At 39.6% G+C, this 17,846-nt stretch overlaps 1 protein-coding gene across 3 annotated transcripts in view; it reads left to right on the top strand.

The window, feature by feature from the left end:
* LOC114025659 (BDNF/NT-3 growth factors receptor-like) overlaps nucleotides 1-17,846 on the top strand; it is a 412,069-nt gene that overhangs the window by 167,026 nt on the left and 227,197 nt on the right. Inside the window, exon 12 of one of the 3 annotated variants that reach the window (XM_027839138.1) lies at nucleotides 14,029-14,993. The exons of the other annotated variants lie outside the window; for them this stretch is intronic. Coding sequence (XP_027694939.1) covers nucleotides 14,029-14,066 — 38 coding nt within the window. The 3' untranslated portion in view covers nucleotides 14,067-14,993. Of the gene's footprint in view, nucleotides 1-14,028; nucleotides 14,994-17,846 lie in introns of those variants that run through there. 3 annotated transcript variants of the gene reach the window in all.

Genomic DNA, 17,846 nt, shown 5'->3' with positions numbered 1-17,846 from the left:
AAACATTAACAACACCTGCTTTCAGGTGATATCACTAGCCAATAACTATTGAGGGTTTTATGACTCCATTCTCCTTTTCAATATTATAACAGATCTTAAAGATGTGCTAGAGGGGGAAAGTAACCAGGGCACTATACTTGGATGGTCTGGTTTCAAACGCTGTCGCTACCACTTACTAGTTATGTGAGGTTGGCAGATCACTTCACTTTCTCATCTATAGTACGAGAAGAGTGAATTGAATCATGTCTAAGGTTTCTTTCAGTTTTAAATTCCTTTAATCTTGTGGAATCATAAGGGTGGAGATGTATTAACTATATTTAATATAGCTATGCTGAAATCCATCTAGAGCTGGTCTCTGTGACTTCCCTCCATCATCTCTAGGATTTCTGAGTACTAAACTTGAGAAACACTGCTCTGAGAAATAGAGAAATAGCTACTCTCCCCCTCTTGAACACCTTTAAGACCTGTTGTAATATTGAAAAGGAGAATGGAGTTGTAAAACCCTAAACAGCTATTGGCTAGTGATATCTTGCCCACCTACAGTTTTATATCTCATATTTAAGAGTTAAGTAGGAAACTCTTTGGGCCTAAATTTGCAAATGTGTTCGAAATTCATCAATTACAATATCTACCTAGCAAGCTGTGGGGGGGGGATTACAGCTTTGGTGCATTAAGGAAGGGAATTCTAGAAAGTAAATATAGCACAGTTATTCTTGTAGGTAGTACAATATCAGCCCAGAAGTATCTTAGTGTTTTGTTTAGTAAGTGATTCATCTACCCATAAAATCCCTTCAGAGCACCAAACATTTGTTTCTTGGAAGATTAGCATAGCTCCTTGCTTTTGAAAAAATGCTTGAGAATTTCTCAGCTGCACTAAAATACTTTTCTTTTTTGTTTTTGGACCAGAGCTATGATTTCATTGGCATAGGGAAATCTTGGTGAAAAATCTCCATCTACCAATACACATCTATAACTTTTAGCCTCGGAGAGAGCATTGAGTACTGAGAGGTTAAGGAATTTGCCCAGAGTCACACAGCTAGTTTTATGTCAGAGATAGAGCTTAAACATAGGTCTTCCTGACTGCCTCTCTATCCACTATTCTATACTGCCTCTTCACTAAATACCATACCTTTCTGTACTAAAATGCTATGATGAATTGATTATATGGAGGGATTTTCAAAAGACTTTTAGCACTCCATCATCCAGTTAGGTGATTTCTTTTATAGCACTATAAGCTTATGTACTCAGACAACAAGCTTAGCAAGCAAGAAATGTAGCCACAAAGTCTTTCTGTGATTCCCAGTCTCCATCTGTAAAGTGAGAATACCAGTCTCCTTCTTACCTCCTTGAGTGTTATGCAAATGACTGAGACTGACTGAAGGGGGCTTTGACTCCTGTTGGAGATGTAGCCATACCTGTTGGTGTGCCCCACTTATATAGTTAGCATGTTCCTGAAAGTTAATCATGGATTTTTCTTTCATAAAAAAATCCTATATATTTTGCAGTCAATTATAACTTAATTCTGGTTACTTGATCCTCGGTTCTCATTGATCATTGGTCACCAGTGATTTTTAACATTAGCTTTAATTTTATTTGAAATGCCCCCTTCTTCCCTCTCAACACTCATACATGCATGACACCCAAGTCTACAATCTATAAACAAGTACTTAGCAGAGCTCAATATTTATAGCAAGAATGGGAAATTTTTCTCATTCTTCTTCTACTGAGAGCCATTAAGCTGCAGGGGAAAAATCATTCAAGGTCAACATAAAAAAAAAATCAACTTTTTTGTTTTAAAGAGAAATGTAAAATATACTATATTCCAGTTTTTCAAATCAAGACCAGGCAACTTAGATATCTATTTAATATACAGAATTTTCCTATGGAATATATTTGTAGCAAATAAAGATTATTTTGTTTATATATTACGGACAATAAAGGAAAAGAGACAGAAAAGGGGATGGAAGTAGAGAAGTGGAGAGAATAAGAGGCAGTGTTAGGGAGCCAGAGGAATAGAGAAAGAGAAAGAAATTGGTTACAATGAGAATTACAATTATAAAGAATAGACAAAGAAGGAAAGATGATAAAAACAGATAATAATGGAGGAAGAAACATACAGAAGCATACATAAAAAGAGTCAGGTCAGGACACACACAAAGAGAAAGACAATGTCTTAATCAATTAGCATTCCCATCTTGGGCCATTTACACAGTGCTAGTAAAGAACTTTAAAGATTGCATATTTACAGCTGTAGATGTAAATAGGGGTTCTAACACATGGAATTGTGTTAAAGGCTGGATTTAACCTAGGTCAAAAGTTCCATACCCCTGAGTTACAATAACCTTTTATAAAGCCAAGAATAATTTTTCCCCGTGGGAATAATCATCTCTATTTTTTTTCATTCACATGATTTGTTATAATCAGATTCTCTATGTCCTCATTTATCTATCCAAAAGGTATCACTGTTGTAAATGACCCCTTGTCATGTAACAGATGAGGCAGACCTACATCTGGAGTTCAGTGTTGAGTCTATAATTCCAACTTAGGCTGTAATCTAAATCTCAGGATATTGCACCCACAGATATTGGGCAACAAGTGGATGGAAGTGTGGAGAATAAAGAAAAGAGAATAATTTTAAACTTAACCAATGGTGCTCTATGCAAATGTGATTAGAGGCCGTCCCTTTCATTTGTGGTGATTTTCCATAGCCATCATGTGAGCTAACACATTTGTCTTTATGCACATCTGTCTCAGAGTGCTTGCCTTACTTTCCTTGGTTATTGATGGGTGTTTTGAACCACAAACAGTTGCTGTATTATAAGCCTTTTTTTCCTTATGGCAGTTTTGACTATGTTTGGAGCTTCCCGTAAACCATTGGAAACATACTTAAAACTCTATATGATATCATTGAGTTTTCATTAGAAATTGAGGAGGCAGCTCATTGCTGGATTTAGAGTCAAAGAACACTTCCAGTTCTAAATCTATCTTCCCATGATTCAGGAAGGTTTCATTTGCCAAAGTTGTGGCTCTGAGTCATTCCTGGGGCAATAGCAGTGACTCTCAACAAAGCTATCACCTTGGTATTTATTCTGTGGATAAAAATTATAATAAGATGGAAAAAATAAGGCCTGTGTATATATGTAAATATATAGAAGTACACTTAAGCCTTGTATAAGTATATACGACCCTACATAAAATAATCCACTGAATTTAAAATTTCATTTTTTCCCTCTGCTCCTTAGTTGGAAGGAAACCAAAAAAAGTTATGAAGAGACAGATTTACCAAGCCATAACATGAAGAATCACAGAAAGAAAGAGAGAGAGAGAGAGACTCTTCTGTGTCATTCAGAGAGGGGTGTTGCCATATAAAAACCACTCAAGTGTGGCAAATTTCCAGTTGTGGGAAAGTGTTGCTGAGGTGTTAGGACAGGGAGGTAGAAGCTTCACGTAGCAGTATGTTTTTTTTTTCAAATAAGTCATTTGAACAAAAAGACTGCTAACCACAAAATTTTTAACCTGTCTGAGTTAATTTAATTTCAGCCATTTCATGCTTGACTTTGGTCAACCTGGGTTGAATCCAGCTGATGCATTGAAGCTTCCATGAGTCTGTGATCTCACTGATGTGGCTATTTTTTCATCTCACCATGCAATTCACAACCTAGCCATGACCTGTCATCATCCTAGTCAATTCTTGTGAGCCTTAAATTATCTTTGAACCTAAGAGGTGTGTGTGTGTGTGTGTGTGTATGTGCATGTGCACGTGTGTGTCTGTGTGTGTGTGTGACAGACAAGATAGACATGCAGAGAAGGAAACAGAAAGTAACTCTGTAGTTTAGTGGGAGTTTCTTTTTTAAATAAATCACTTGATCAGAGGATCAGGAATTAAAAAAAAAAACCATGTTGATTAGATACTGTGCCAGGACCTTGATGCATTGTGTAAAAGAACTTTAAAAGGACTAATCCTGTTTATAGACGCATGACTGAGTAAGGGCTCTTGCGAGTTAACGAACAGGGATATAACCTGGTAAACCTTGCAGGTTTGAAGAGTCAGCATCTTTAATTTGTGCTTCTATCTAGAGAAGCATTTGATGATACCATAATTGGCCTAGGAAATGCAGAAGACCAACCTTGGCACCTTTTACTTAGGCTTCTTCAAGTATCAAAAAAGTGGCAAGTAAGTTCAGTTGGGATTAGTGTCCATGGCAATTTCAAGATACCTTAGATATACTACTGATGATACAGGGAGTGGCTTTAGCAGGAAGATTCTTCCCAGATTTAGAGGACCCTTGTATTCCTTGTGCATGTGAGTGAAACCTGAAAACTAACCTTGAAGTGAATCTGCAGTTGGGGGCAAATAGCCAGAAAGTGAAATTGATCCTTCAGGGGCAGAATCCTGGGATCAATACTGGTCCTTGGGAGATCATAGTCCTTGGGCTCAAGTGGCACCTGGAGTGCTTTTCCTCCTACCTAAGCCTCTTGAAGACTTTAGTACCCTTCAAATTTCAGGTCATGTACCACCACCACCTATAGTCATTTCCTGATTCTCCCAGCTGTTTTATTTTTCAAATATTTTGTCTTTACTTATCTGTGCATGTGTTGTATCCACACACCTCCCTCAACTCTGAGTAGAATGTGAGCTTTTTGAAAGCAGGGACTACTTTGTTTTTCTTTTTATCTTCAGCACAGATCCTGGCACAGCTAAGCCTTCTTAGCTCCCCCACTTCCCTTGACATAAGAGAAATGTGCTCTAAGCCAGCATACAGAGGGATGGATATGCCTGGTTCTTCTTTCCCTTCCTCCCTTCCATCTCCTGCAGTAGCTTAGTTTGAGGAAGGGTGTGGTTGCCTCAGTGTGAGGTGATTGGCGATCAGAGAGGCACCTTCCTGTTTTTTAAGCCATCTCCCTTGTTCTGCATCGCCACAAACATTTACCTGAATACTGAATCGTAGAGGTTGTGTCTGACAGCTTGGGTCTGAACAAGTAGCCTGAGCGGCAGTTCTTAACATCCTTGACCACTAGCAATCAATAGAAAGTAAGGCAGGCAGCCAGGTGAAGACGGGATGACTACAGGACAGCCGGAGGCTGTATTGGAAGACACCAGGTTATCAATTCCCCCTTAAAAGAATATTCTTTAAGAATGCTGATGACAAAATTCTTTACCTTTGCCTTGCAACTCCAAACTGTAGAAAAGGCATACATCTTTCAAGGTGCCAGTACAAAAAGATTATGAGACCTGCTCTTTATTTCATGCAAAGGCACTGTCAATTCGATTAAGGTAATTAATGTTCATTGTACATAGGTCAGGGAATTATTAAACCCACCTATCTCTTTTCACACTCTGAAATATTGGGTGAGATTTTTATTATCTTTTGCATACGACTGATTTTAAACTGAGATTGGGTTTATAGGGTATTTCTCTTAAGGTGTGTATAATTGCTTGACCCTCCCCCTGCCTCCGTATCTTAGGCTTGGGGATCAGTGAGCCAAATCTTTCAACACATTTTGCATTCATACTGTAACTATAAAAGCAGCAGAAATGGTTCACAGCCTCTTTGGAAGGCTTACTTAGTAAGGATCCCCAATATGCTGCTTTTCAAACTAGATTCTAGGAAGCCTTTCTCAGGATTTCTAAAGAAAATGTCGCTGTTCAATGATGTGTTTAATCTGGGTCTGTTCTGTTCCTTTCAGGGTGCAGCTCAACTTCACACTGGGATTTATTTTCCCATTGAAGTAGTCTATTTTCTCTTTCTTCACTATAATTAATAATTTGGATTTTTTTCTTAGTAACTTGCTTATTGTATACATACATTGTCTCATCACATCCCTAGATAGGATCTGGCCAATATACAGTAGCTAACTCTTTTGTACTCCCTGTTTGTCAGGTATGTATCACCTGCTCTTTGTGTGTGTATGTGTGTATGTGTGTTTAAATCAGTTTCATCACCATCAAGAGCTCCCAGGGAGGAATTTCCTATACCAAAGCAAATTAGGTAGCTCAACCTTATAAAGTACATTAAAGGGTTTTTACAAATCCCTTTATGTTACCTAGTTTGATTTTCAATGAGTTATTATCATCCTCATTTCACAGATGAGGAATATGAGACTGAAAGAAGGCCGGGGACTTGCCCAGGGTCACACAGGGAGTAAGCGTCTGAGGCAGGATTCAAACTCAGGTCTTCCTGACTTCAAGTCCAACACTGTACCGACCAGATGCCTATAAACCTCTCTGCAATTCATAGTCTTAGAGAGTCACCTGCGGCTCTGAGAACTTCAATGACTTGACATTCACACAGCCATTATGTATCAGAGGTGGGACTTCCTGACTCCAAGGCCAGCTCTTTATCTACTGTATTGGGTTGTTTTTCATATAGTGCTGCATATAGTGACCAGTTGTAGGGATCTCTCAATATTTTTCTACTACGACGGTATCCTAGCATCATAGATTTAAAACTGAAAGGGACCTTTAATGAAATCTAGTCCAGACTCCTTATTTTAAAGACGAAGAAATTGAGGCCCCAAAAGGTTAAATGACCTTCCCAAGGTCACATAGGTAGTATGTGACAAAGGCGGTATTTGCGTCTACATCCGATGCCCTTTCCATGGTACTTAATGCTTCTCCTCCCTCTCCGTAGGGAGAGGCATATACAGCCTCTCCCTATTACTTTGGAAGATCCAGGCATTTTTAGGAGGTTGCAGCATGATTGTTTTCAAGCTATTTCCAATGTTTATTTATTTTGGAATTTACAGGCTTTTATTTTCTTTTATTATGGAACGCAGACTTTATAGCAATGTTAACTAGAGTGTTTTGGTCAAATGTGTCTATTTCAGGCTCAGATCTGCATCTCACTTCCAAGATCATCCACATAAGCTCAGGGCCGTAGACCTAGGGCTGACGAGGATCTCAGAGGTAGTCTAATCCAACCCACTCATTTTGCAGACGAAGAATCGGAAATCCATGGAAGGGAATTAATTGCTGTGACTCTAGATCTCGTGCTCTTTTCTATTTGTCATGTTGCCCTTTCTCATAAATAGGCAATATTTGTCTTTGTACCACTCGTACACCTTCTTTAACACTAACGGAGGAATCAGAGTAACCCTGAGTGTAGCAGCCAGGGGCCTAACATGCTTCCAAGATGCACACATTGGATATCCATATAGCCAGCTTTATAATCCTCTGTATACTGCTGATTCACTGTCATTTGTATTGAAAGTTTTTTGGTAACTCAGTTTACCAAGTTGCAAATAGTAAATCCTACAATCCTGCTCTCGTGGGATAGTTGCAGAGAACTTTGGAATTCTCAGGGGAACATCAGGGTGAGGCTATTATCATCGTGAACCCAAAAGTTCATTCACTGAATAAATATTTATGGAGGGCACACGATATGAAAAGCACCATGACAGTCACTGCAGGAGAGGGGTGATATAGAGATATTTCAGACTTCCCCCTGTCCTCCAGAGGCTTCTAGTTGAGTAGGAGGGAAAAGATAGCTATATAGACAATTAGAAAACAAGGTGATGTTAGAAAAAAGATGAGAGATGATAAGTACCGTGTGAATGGTACTGATAACTGCCACAGGAATTGAGCAGAGTGAGAGATTACTTCTAGATAAAATAATTGGAGATGATTCAATGGAGAGCATAGAGCATGAAATAGTCCTTGACAGATGGGTAGGATTTCAATATGTAGAGACTGGTCATTAATATTTCGGGTGAAGGGCATGGCCTGGGCAAAGATGTGTAGGGGAGAAAGCACAAAGTACAATAGATTAGGTAGTTTTTGTGTGTGAGTTTTTTTTTTTTTAACTGAAACAAGGTTTCGAGAAGAAAGAAAAAAGATCCATTCATGTAGCTAAAGTTCAGGAAAAAGGCAAAAATGTCATAGTTGCTCAAAATGAGGTTAGACTACAAGGAATATAAATTTTTATTTAGCTCTCCTGCTCTCTGCATGATCCCAGACAAATCTCGTATTCTCCTTGGATGCCATTTTTTCTAACGTATGAAATGGGCACAGTAGACACCAAATTGTCTTACCGAAACATTGCAAGAAAGCACCCAACGGGTACAGAATACTACAAACATTCCTAGTTTGGATAATACCTGTTCAAACCCAGGCTGTGGTAAAAATAAATAAATAAATACATAAATGAAAACTGAATAGAAGTCAAATTTATAGCCATCCTATGTGCCTTTATAAACCAAAGAAAGTTTCTGGAATCTACTTTTTTTTCCTGTTCCTATCTAGCTATTGTTCCATTATGTTTTATTAGGTCACAGAGCATTAATCTCTCTTAGCCAGTAAACATTTCCAGAAAGCTGCATGGAAACAACTGAGTTTGCTTCTTCACGGAGCTGCAGTGACACTGCCTTCTCCCTGCACTGCAGCTCCCGCCAGCATAGCCAAATGGCACCTTGCCAAGGAGGCTCTGAAGCTGGGAATGAGTTATCATTTCATTTCATTTTCTACTTGAAATCCCAAAGTGACAAATTTGATAAGATTTGCCTTTTTAGATAACAGCTGCATCTTTCTTCCCTTTTCTTCCCTGTCCTTTCTACTCAGCAGTTTTCCCTTCCTCCTAGATAAATTGCTGTTAATTTAAATGTGCTGTGGATCCATGTCATTTTATGGTTGATTGCCTCTGAGTAACTGGAGGAAAACGAGTGCAAGTCTGAATGTAAATAAATCTAATGGCTCAGGCACCAACAATACAGAAAGCACCATGCAGGACTGACCTTCAATTTAGGACACAGATCCCACCTGCCATCCTTTCCTTTGGCCATGATAAGAACATGGTAACCTTCACTGGCCTAGAGAAGGATTTGAAGTTTTGTTTCCCATTCTTCTTTTTCTCTCAATCCAACTGCAGGAATATTTATTATAAAGCACCTACTGTGTGCTAGCTACTAGGGACACAAAGACAATATGAAAAAGTCCCTGCCCTCAAGGAGTTTATATTCTACTTTGAGGTTAACATTTACATAGATAAGAAACTACAAGAAAATAAAAGGAAAGAGAGAGTAGGAATACTCAAGAGAACCAAGAAAGACTCCCTATAGGAGATGGCTCTTCAGGGAGTCCTGGAAGGAAGTTCATGCTTCTAAGAGGGAAGAGGTGAGGATGGAATGCATTCCGAGCATGGGGGAAACCTTTGCAAAGGGGAAGAGGTGGGAGATGCTATTCAGGGAACAACAAATGGACCATTTTGGCAGGATTAGAAAGGGTATGCAGGGCAGTAATGTGATATGTCAGGCGAAAGTTGGCTGGAGCTAGACTGTGAAGTAGTTCTCCTACTCCCTTTCTGCATGATCTGGGCAAGTCTCTTGTTCTACTCAGATGCCATTTTTTCTCACTTGCACAGCAATACCAAATTGTCTTACAGAAATATTGCAAGGAAACACCCAATGGGTACAGAGTAATTTAAATATCAAGTTAAGAAATTCATATTTTATCCTAGAAGCAGTGTGGATTTTTGAGGGGAGTGATAACGGTAATATTTGTTCTTTTAGGAAGGTTATTTTGGCAGATATGCGAAGGATGGTTTGAGGAGGTGAGAATCTAGAGGCAGGGAGATCGGTGAGAAGGCTGTTGCAATAGTCTAGGTGAGAGGGAATGAAGGGTCAGTCTAGGGTGGTGGTTATGTGAGAATAATGAGGCTGTGGAAGAAGAATTAACAAGACTTGGCATCCTCTTGGTTATGGGAAATGAAGGAGAGTGAAGAGTAGTGGATGATTCTAAGGTTATAAACCTGGGTGACGGGAAGGGTGTTGGTACCCTCAACAGAAATGGGGAGTTTGGAGGAGACATGCATGTAGGGGGAAAGATAGTAGTTTACAATTTGGCACATGTTGAGTTTGAGATTCATATAGGACAAATACGTGGAAATTCCCAACAGGCAGCTGGTGATGCAACATTGGAGCTTGGGAGATAGATGAGAATGTCATTATATGGCTTTGGGAATCATCTATTGAATTCACATGAAATGGCAAAATAACCAAGAGTGGGAGAGTAGAGGTAGAGGGAGAGGGAGAGAGAGAGAGAGAGAGAGAGAGAGAGAGAGAGAGAGAGAGAGAGAGAGGGAGAGAAGGAGGAGGAGAAGGAGGAAGAGGAGGAGGAGGAGGTGGAGATCCAAAAATGGATTTGGGAGTCATAGTTAAATCCATGAGAACTGGTGAAATGACCAAAAATGGGAGAGTGTGGAGAGAAAGAGAGGAGAAGAGGGTCCAAAGATGGATTTGGGAGTTATCGTTGAATCTGTGGAAACTGGTAAAATGATCAAAAATGGGAGCATGGAGAGAGAAGAGGATCCAGTATAAAGCCTTGGAAGATACCCATGGTTATCGGGCAGGACATAGGTGATCATCCAGCAAAGGACACTGACAAGGATTTGTCAGGCAAGTTGTAGTACCAAGAGAGAGCAGTGGCCTGAAAATTGCAGGAGGAAATCAATAGCCAAGAGCTTCAGAGGTCAAGAAGGTTGAGGACTGAGAAAACACCATCAGCTTTAGTTGATCATTGGATCCTCTCTCCTCAAACTTCTCTGCCAGCCCTGCTTGCTTGTGCTTCACGGTATCCAAGGTCAGCTGGCGTAGTGCTGGGGCAAACTATTATAGAGGATGAAGGATCTAGTTCTATCATAAGTCTTGTGGGATCATGGAAATGCTGCAGATGTTTCTGAGTGTCAGATTGTCAAAATACCGGTATTTCAAGCTCAGAAGCTAGACAGCTAGTTTGGCTGTTAAGTCAACAAGATGTTCAGCAATTTGTCATCTAAAAATTTACTCTTTTTCAGGGGAAAATAACAATCTATTATTTTATGTCATCTTGTGATCTATTTCTTGGGCCTTACGTAATATTAGAAGTCAAGCAGCTCAAAGGATGAAACCAGGAAAGTCTGACCCCTTGATTTAAGCTTACAAACCTAACAGCAATATCTTTGATCCCTTAGAAATGCTATTTAAGTCAAACTTCTTTCAACATGTGCTGAGAGCCCTATGGTGCATTAACAGTATATCAGGTCCAAGGTCGAATCAGACTGCAGACTGAGGTCTCATTTCCTTGATGAAACAGAGAAAATATAAATGGTGGTATATGTGTGTATGGGGAAACCCCCTAGAGATTTTAACAGTGCCTTTGATTGTAGCAATCTGATATCTATTCCTCAGTAAAGAAGAAGTTATGAATTTCTTCTCAGTACTGTCTCATTTGTTTATCATTATGGTAGATTCCAGTGGATTGGAATTTGGGTATTAGGCGGAATTCTGAACTTCATTTCTCTCTAAGGAGATACAGTGTGGGGTTGGTTTAACAGAGAAAATACTGTAACAGGGACATGATGTCAGTTCAAGTGCAGGCAAACCTAGCCTTGCCTTGGAGAGATGACAGTTAACTCATATCTGAAAACTGTTAACAGTGTTTTATACAGCCTGATAGATTCATGAAAGATGAGAAGGGAATTATGATGGAAATCAGATGGACCTAATTCATGATACAAGTGCTCATACAACTTTGTAAACTCTAAAGTGTTGCATAAAATAACTTATAATTATTAACAGTATAAACTTTGCATTCTACATTTTAGCTAAATCTCCTCTTCTTCACATCATACTCTTCTAAATATCCTCAGCCTTCAGGAGTCTGGCAGAATGAGTTCAGTCTGTTGTTCTTCAAAGTATCTTTTGCCCAATAACTTAGTATTGAATTGATAGATATTTGGATTGGAGTAATGTTTCCTATTTTCATGAGCCACTTCTTTACTCTTTATTGGCAAGCTTGTCTTCCTCAGATTAAGCTGATGGTTTCAATTGGAAGGAATTTTGAATCCACCCTGCTAACCCTTTAAGCATCCACCAGCTAAGGTATTTGGCTTTTTATTTGGTCTGCACATCTTACGTGCCATAGTACATATCCAGAGCTATTTGTTGCCTCAACGCTAAACATTTAAAAGAAGGAAAGGGGAGGGGGGATTAGTCATTCCTACTGATTATTTCCTAAATTCATGGTGGTTTAAGTTGGTTCAACTCATAGACAGTGTTTGGCTTCTGCATTGAATCAGACAAAATTGGACAGAACTGGTTTAGTTTTCTTTCCAACCAAGCTGATGGGAGAGAAAAGAAAAAAGATCTTAAGAATAAAAGTCCTCAGACTCTTTTCCCATTGTTGTTATAAGCTTAACAGGATATGAGTTGGTAGAGATCGCTGTTCCTAATCCCAGAACTAGGAGCAGAAGACAACAAAATTTGACAGATACAATACCAGATTGAGAAAGGTGACTGGAAGTTAATTTTGGAAACGTCCAAATCTATACCTGAATGACTTAAGGCTTTCTACTTAGTCAAACTTATTTAGATTCATACATAGTAACATAAAATGCCATATAAATTATTATATTAATATATTTTATGGAAAACATGGTTTTTTATCTTTTTTTTATAGAATATCTTACTGCCTTCCCCCCCCCCCACTAGCTAAGTGCTGGGGGTACAAAGAAAGGCAGACAGCATTCCCTACTTTCAAGGAGCTCACAGTCTAATGGCAGAGATAACACGCACAACTATATACAAATGAGATACATATGGGATAAACTGGAGAGAATCAACAGATGGGAAGGCCCTGGCATTAAGTGGGATTGGGAAAGGTTTCTTGTAGATGGTGGGATTTTAATTGGGACTTGAAGGAGGCCAGGGGAGCCAAGAGGCAGAGATGAGTAGAGGGAGAATTCCAGGCGTTAGAGGGAGAATTCCAGGCATTGGAGGGAGCCAGAGATAATACCTGGAGTTGGGAGGTGGATTATCTCATGAGAGGAAGATCAAGGAAGGTAGTATCACTGCATTTTAGAGTATGGTATAATATGAAGCCTGGAAAGGCAGAAGGGGACCAGATTATGAAGGGTTTTGAAAGCCAAACAGATTTTAAATTTGATTCTGAAGATGATAGGGAACTACTGGAATGTATTGATCTGGGGGGGGGGGTGACAGGGTCAGACCGTGCTTTGGGAAGACGACTTTGATTGATGAAGAGAGGATGGACTGCAGTAGGGAGAGACTGAGGCAGGGAGACCATCAGCAGACAATTGCGATAGTTCAGACATGAGGTGATGAGGGTGATTGTGTTGTTAGAAGAGAGAAGGTGGCATCTATGAGTGACATTATGCTGGTAAAAATGACAGGACTTGGCAACAGATTGGATATGGGAAAGTGAGAGAGAGTGGAGAGCCCAGGATCATACTAGGTTGCAAGTCTGGGTGACGTGGGTAGAGGGCAGTACCTTTGACAGTGATACGAAGATTTCAGAGACACTGGGTAACTTTAGGAAAAAAATCATAGATTTAGAGCTACAAATGACCTTAGAAACCATAGAGCTGGAAGAGATCTAGAACCTCTAGGCCAACCGCCCTCATTTTCTATGAGAGGAAAACGAGTCCCAGATAGGTTAAGTAATTTGTCTCACGATTCGTAAGTAGCAATGCCAGGACATGAACCCAAGTCCTCTGACTCCAAATGCAGCACTCCTCTGTACCAAGATGTTAGAAAATGAAGAAGAAAGGATCTCAAAGGTAAAACAGAAGCAAGTTTGTTGGTAGAAGTCAATTTTATTTTAATTTCTGTATCCGTTCCAGCATATCAGATCCCTGAGAAAGAGTCTGTCTTGTCTGCATTTTTTTTAAAATTTTCTATGGGTAAATTAAAGTCAAGTTAAAATGAGATGTGCCATATTTGTACCCAACTACACTGTGTATAGGAGACTGCAGCACCTTTGGCCATCTTTCATTTCTCAACAAATCCAAGGGCAGTATAGAGCTATTCTTTCTAGTTCCAGACCAAACTGTTTAATAATGAGACACACATTTTTTTCTCATGTATCATGATTCTTATTTTACATAGTTTTCATGTTTTAAAATGTATTTTTATGTTGTTTTTTGTTTTTCCTCTTCATTTATTTTGTTCCCTTTAAATTGACTGTACATGTGTGTTAATTTTTCTTCAATTTTTGTTTTAAAGCGTGACTTATGTTTTATTTTGTGTTTCTTTTAGGTTTTGTTTTGTTTCATAAGATCCCACTGGATGGGTAACTGAAATAAAGAAACAGACAGAGAAAGGGGCTGTTGTGCTTGTTGGTTGGAGCTGTGTTCTATGCTGGACTCTAGGGAATGGACACTGTTCTTGTCCTGGGAAATGCTATTTGTTTGGCACTTTCTGATAGATGTGGGTGGCATTTGAAAGACTCAAAAATACACACATATTCTGACCTGCTTTGGTAACACCCAGTGCAAAAGCATTCCCCAGACAGCTAAGAAACTGAAGAAATCACGAGAAATAAATGATCCCACTTTGTTTTTACTGTGGGTTCAAACTCAACATTCAGATGACACTCCTTTTCCATTGTTCTTTTCTTCTGAAAGATTTACTGTTGGACCACACTGGAAAGACATAGGGCTTTAGAGTTATAGGTTTTTTGTTTTGTTTTGTTTTGTTTGTTAAAGGGGAACTGCAAAGTTTGCAAAAAAAAATCCATATGAAAGAGTGACAGTTAAAACCAATATTCTCCATTGGGTCCTGCTTTTCCCTAGAAGTCTTGACTTAAGAGGCTTTGACTTAACTTACCCAGTTTTTTCAGGCGTGCCAGTGGAGTACATAATTCCCTTTGACTTCCTCCTTTTGTCACTGAAATTGAAAAGTCATTTTCCATCCTTTGCATTAAGAACCCAGGCTTTTTAGTAAGACCCCCACGATCATGGGGTGTGGATAACTTCCTTAGAGTAAACAGTTTACCTGGAAACATTTTGAAGAGTTTTAGTTTGTTTGTTTAAATCAGATTGGGAGCTATCTAGGCCAAAGGGCAAAGCGAAAGTGTGGAACCCTTAACATAGGAACCTTAGTGAAACATCCTTATGATACAATTATAATGTTGCCTTTTTAATAATGATAGCTGGTATTTATATAGTGCTTTAAGAGGTATGCAAAGCACTTTGAAAAAATTGTTTTATCCTTCCAACATTCCTGGGAGGTGGGTATTATTATTATCCCATTTTGCAGATGAGGATACAGAGATTGAGACAGGTTAAGTGACTAGCCCAGAGTCACATGGTATCTGAGGCTAGATTTGAACTCATGTCTTCCTGACTCCCAAGTCTAATGCTCTATCTACAGCTCCACCTACCTGCTTTTTATTTGCTCTCCCCACTTCCCCTGCTTTTGAAAAGGTTCGTACAATGAGAAGGCAACATTGTTGTTTCCTTTAGAAAAGAATAGTTCGGTTTGTTTTTGTTTTTGTTTTTTTTTTCATCTAGAAATCATACAAGATTGGTCTGAATGCTGGTACTGGGCTCTGTCCTGCCCAAGCTTTCACAGCCACTAAAGCTTTGCACTTCCTTGGGGGTGCAGGAAGGTGAACAGACCTCTAGTAATATCTGCTTTCTGTCTTCTGATGTCATTGGTGAGAGGTTAGTCAGCCTTCTAGCTAGACTCCTGATTCCTCCTTTAGTTTTATTGATAGCTCATTCAGCTCCCCTTGTCAACTATAGTTACCTTTCCATGTGTTCCTGCCCTGTACAGGAAGTGATACGTGCCATCATTCAAACCTTACTTGTTGAAGTGAATGAGATGTTGGGGTTGCAGTATTTGGTTTAAAAAGATACAAGCATTTCTAGCAGTTAAATCTAAAGCTATACCCTGCTGCTAAATGAGAATCTCCCACAGTTTTTTGTTTGTTTGTTTTTAATATTTGAACAAGCTTTGCAGTTCAACTTTAAGACGCAGTAACAGGGTTTGGGGTTTTTAAACTAGTCCAACATGTGAGGAAACATTGTTTTGAATCCTTTGTAACCAAGCCATTAATCTTAATAAATCACAATCGATTTAGGCAGCGCTTGATATAAAGAGAATATCCATGTTGAATATTTTATACTATATCTTTTACATTAGTCACTAAATATATTATTGCTTGCTACAGACATTCCCAGGGACCTATGGATTACAGCATTTATTTGACTGCTCAGTGCATGTGCTTTACAAAGCCAAACAAGACACACTCTCTCTGTCTCTGTCTCTGTCTTTCTCTCTGTCCCTGTCTCTCTCCTCCTTCTCCTCATTTTTCTCCTCTTCCCCCTCTCCCCCTATTCCCTCTTTCTCTGTCTCCTCCCCATCTCCTCCCCTCCCTTCTCCTTTCCACCTCTCTTCTCTTCTCCTTTCCCCTCCACTCCTCTCCCCTTCTGGCCCCTCTCTACCCTTCCCCTCTCCTCCCCTCCTCTTTCTTCTCCTCTCCTTTTCTCCTTCTCTCCTCTCCTCTTTTCCCCTCCCCCCTCATCTTCTTCCCTCCCCTCCCCTCCCCTCACCTCCCCTCTCCTCTCCACCTTTCCCCTTCTCCTTTCCTCTCCTCCCTCTCTTCTCCTCTTCCTCTTCCTCTCCTTTCCTTTCCTCTCCTCTCTTTTCCTCTTCTCTCCTTTCCTGTCCTCTCCCCCTATGAAATATTTTCTTTTCAACAAGACCCTTAAATATAAAGGCAGCTAAATTTCATAGTGGGAGGCTCCCAATGCACTCTACATTCCCGTTTTCCCACTTGCTGGTAAATGACAGCTCCTGTCACTACTTAGATTTTGATCTTTCCCAAAGGTGTTGATTTACAAAGAGTCTAGCTAATTGCAGAATTCCTGGCCCTTAAAAATGAAATTCAAACTGTGAACCAGGCAGGGGCCATCAACATGGCAAAAGTTCTTAAATATCCAGCCTTTGGTACAAAAAGCTTTTATGTTATTCCATGGGGCCATAAAAAGACTATGAATTGTTTAAAGACCATTTTACAAGGTTCCCAGACCTGAAAAGAAAACAAATGAATATTTGTATTCTTGGGCTAAAAGGACTGCAGTGTAGATTTTGTTTTAAAATGGAAAGAAGTGGACACATAAGGCAATTTAATATATCAAAAAACAACTGACATCTCCTAGGAAACAAGAACAGCAGGCTATTAGAAGACTCCTCTGATTCATATAGTTCCCATTTTTCTTGCCTTCCACATTTTATCCCTGAAGACCAGAATCTGTTACATATCCTTCATTCCCTCTGTTTTAGACCACCCAACTCCCATCCACCCCTTTTCCATCCCCTTTCTCAAATTAAAAAAAAATTGGAGGGGTACATGGCAGGTGGGTATGGTAAGTTTCATTCCCTTTTAGTGGAAAAGATTAATAAAGTTGTTCCCTCCCATCCCTCACCAAATCAGTGCCGATGGTATTGACATAAAAAGATGGCCATGATTCCATTCCATTGATTTCTTCTCCCTTACATTCATCTTCCTTCTGTGCCACCGCCTTTGGATTTGTCATTTTTCATCAGCTCACAGGCTTAGGCTTTATAATTATCCCTAAATTTGCTATCTGTTGGGACATCCTTATGACTTCCAACTAGCTGATGACTCCAGGCTTCTTCCCTCCTGCCACTAATTCATCTTGCCCAGCATCCCTCCCCACTGTCCTTTAATTAGTCCCACTTCCATGTTGGCCAGAGGCATCCCAATAAACACTTCCATGCTCTCTTTCTGATAATCCTTTCCTAGTCAATGCCTATCCATATGTCCTCTGTGCTTAGTCTTGATTTTTAGCTGAGATCATTCCATCTCACTTTTTCAGGTATTTCCAGGGTATCAGTGGGTCTTTGGAAAAAGGGAAGCAGGTTCATGGTCTTAAGACAGACTGTGACTCAGCCCCTGTGCAGCATTTATTCACTCTCAACATCCTGGCCTTTGCCTTTCAGAACTAGACAGTCCCATCAACTTTAGCTGTTACCGTAGTGAATAGTGTCTGTCCATGACTAAGTAAAATTAATTCAGAGAAGGCCGGTTTCTCCACCAGTGTCTT

This window comes from Vombatus ursinus, unplaced genomic scaffold (genome assembly GCF_900497805.2).
Source record: "Vombatus ursinus unplaced genomic scaffold, bare-nosed wombat genome assembly UNPS02014832.1, whole genome shotgun sequence".
NCBI lineage: Eukaryota > Metazoa > Chordata > Mammalia > Diprotodontia > Vombatidae > Vombatus > Vombatus ursinus.
This window is presented reverse-complemented; position numbering and strand designations above follow the sequence as displayed.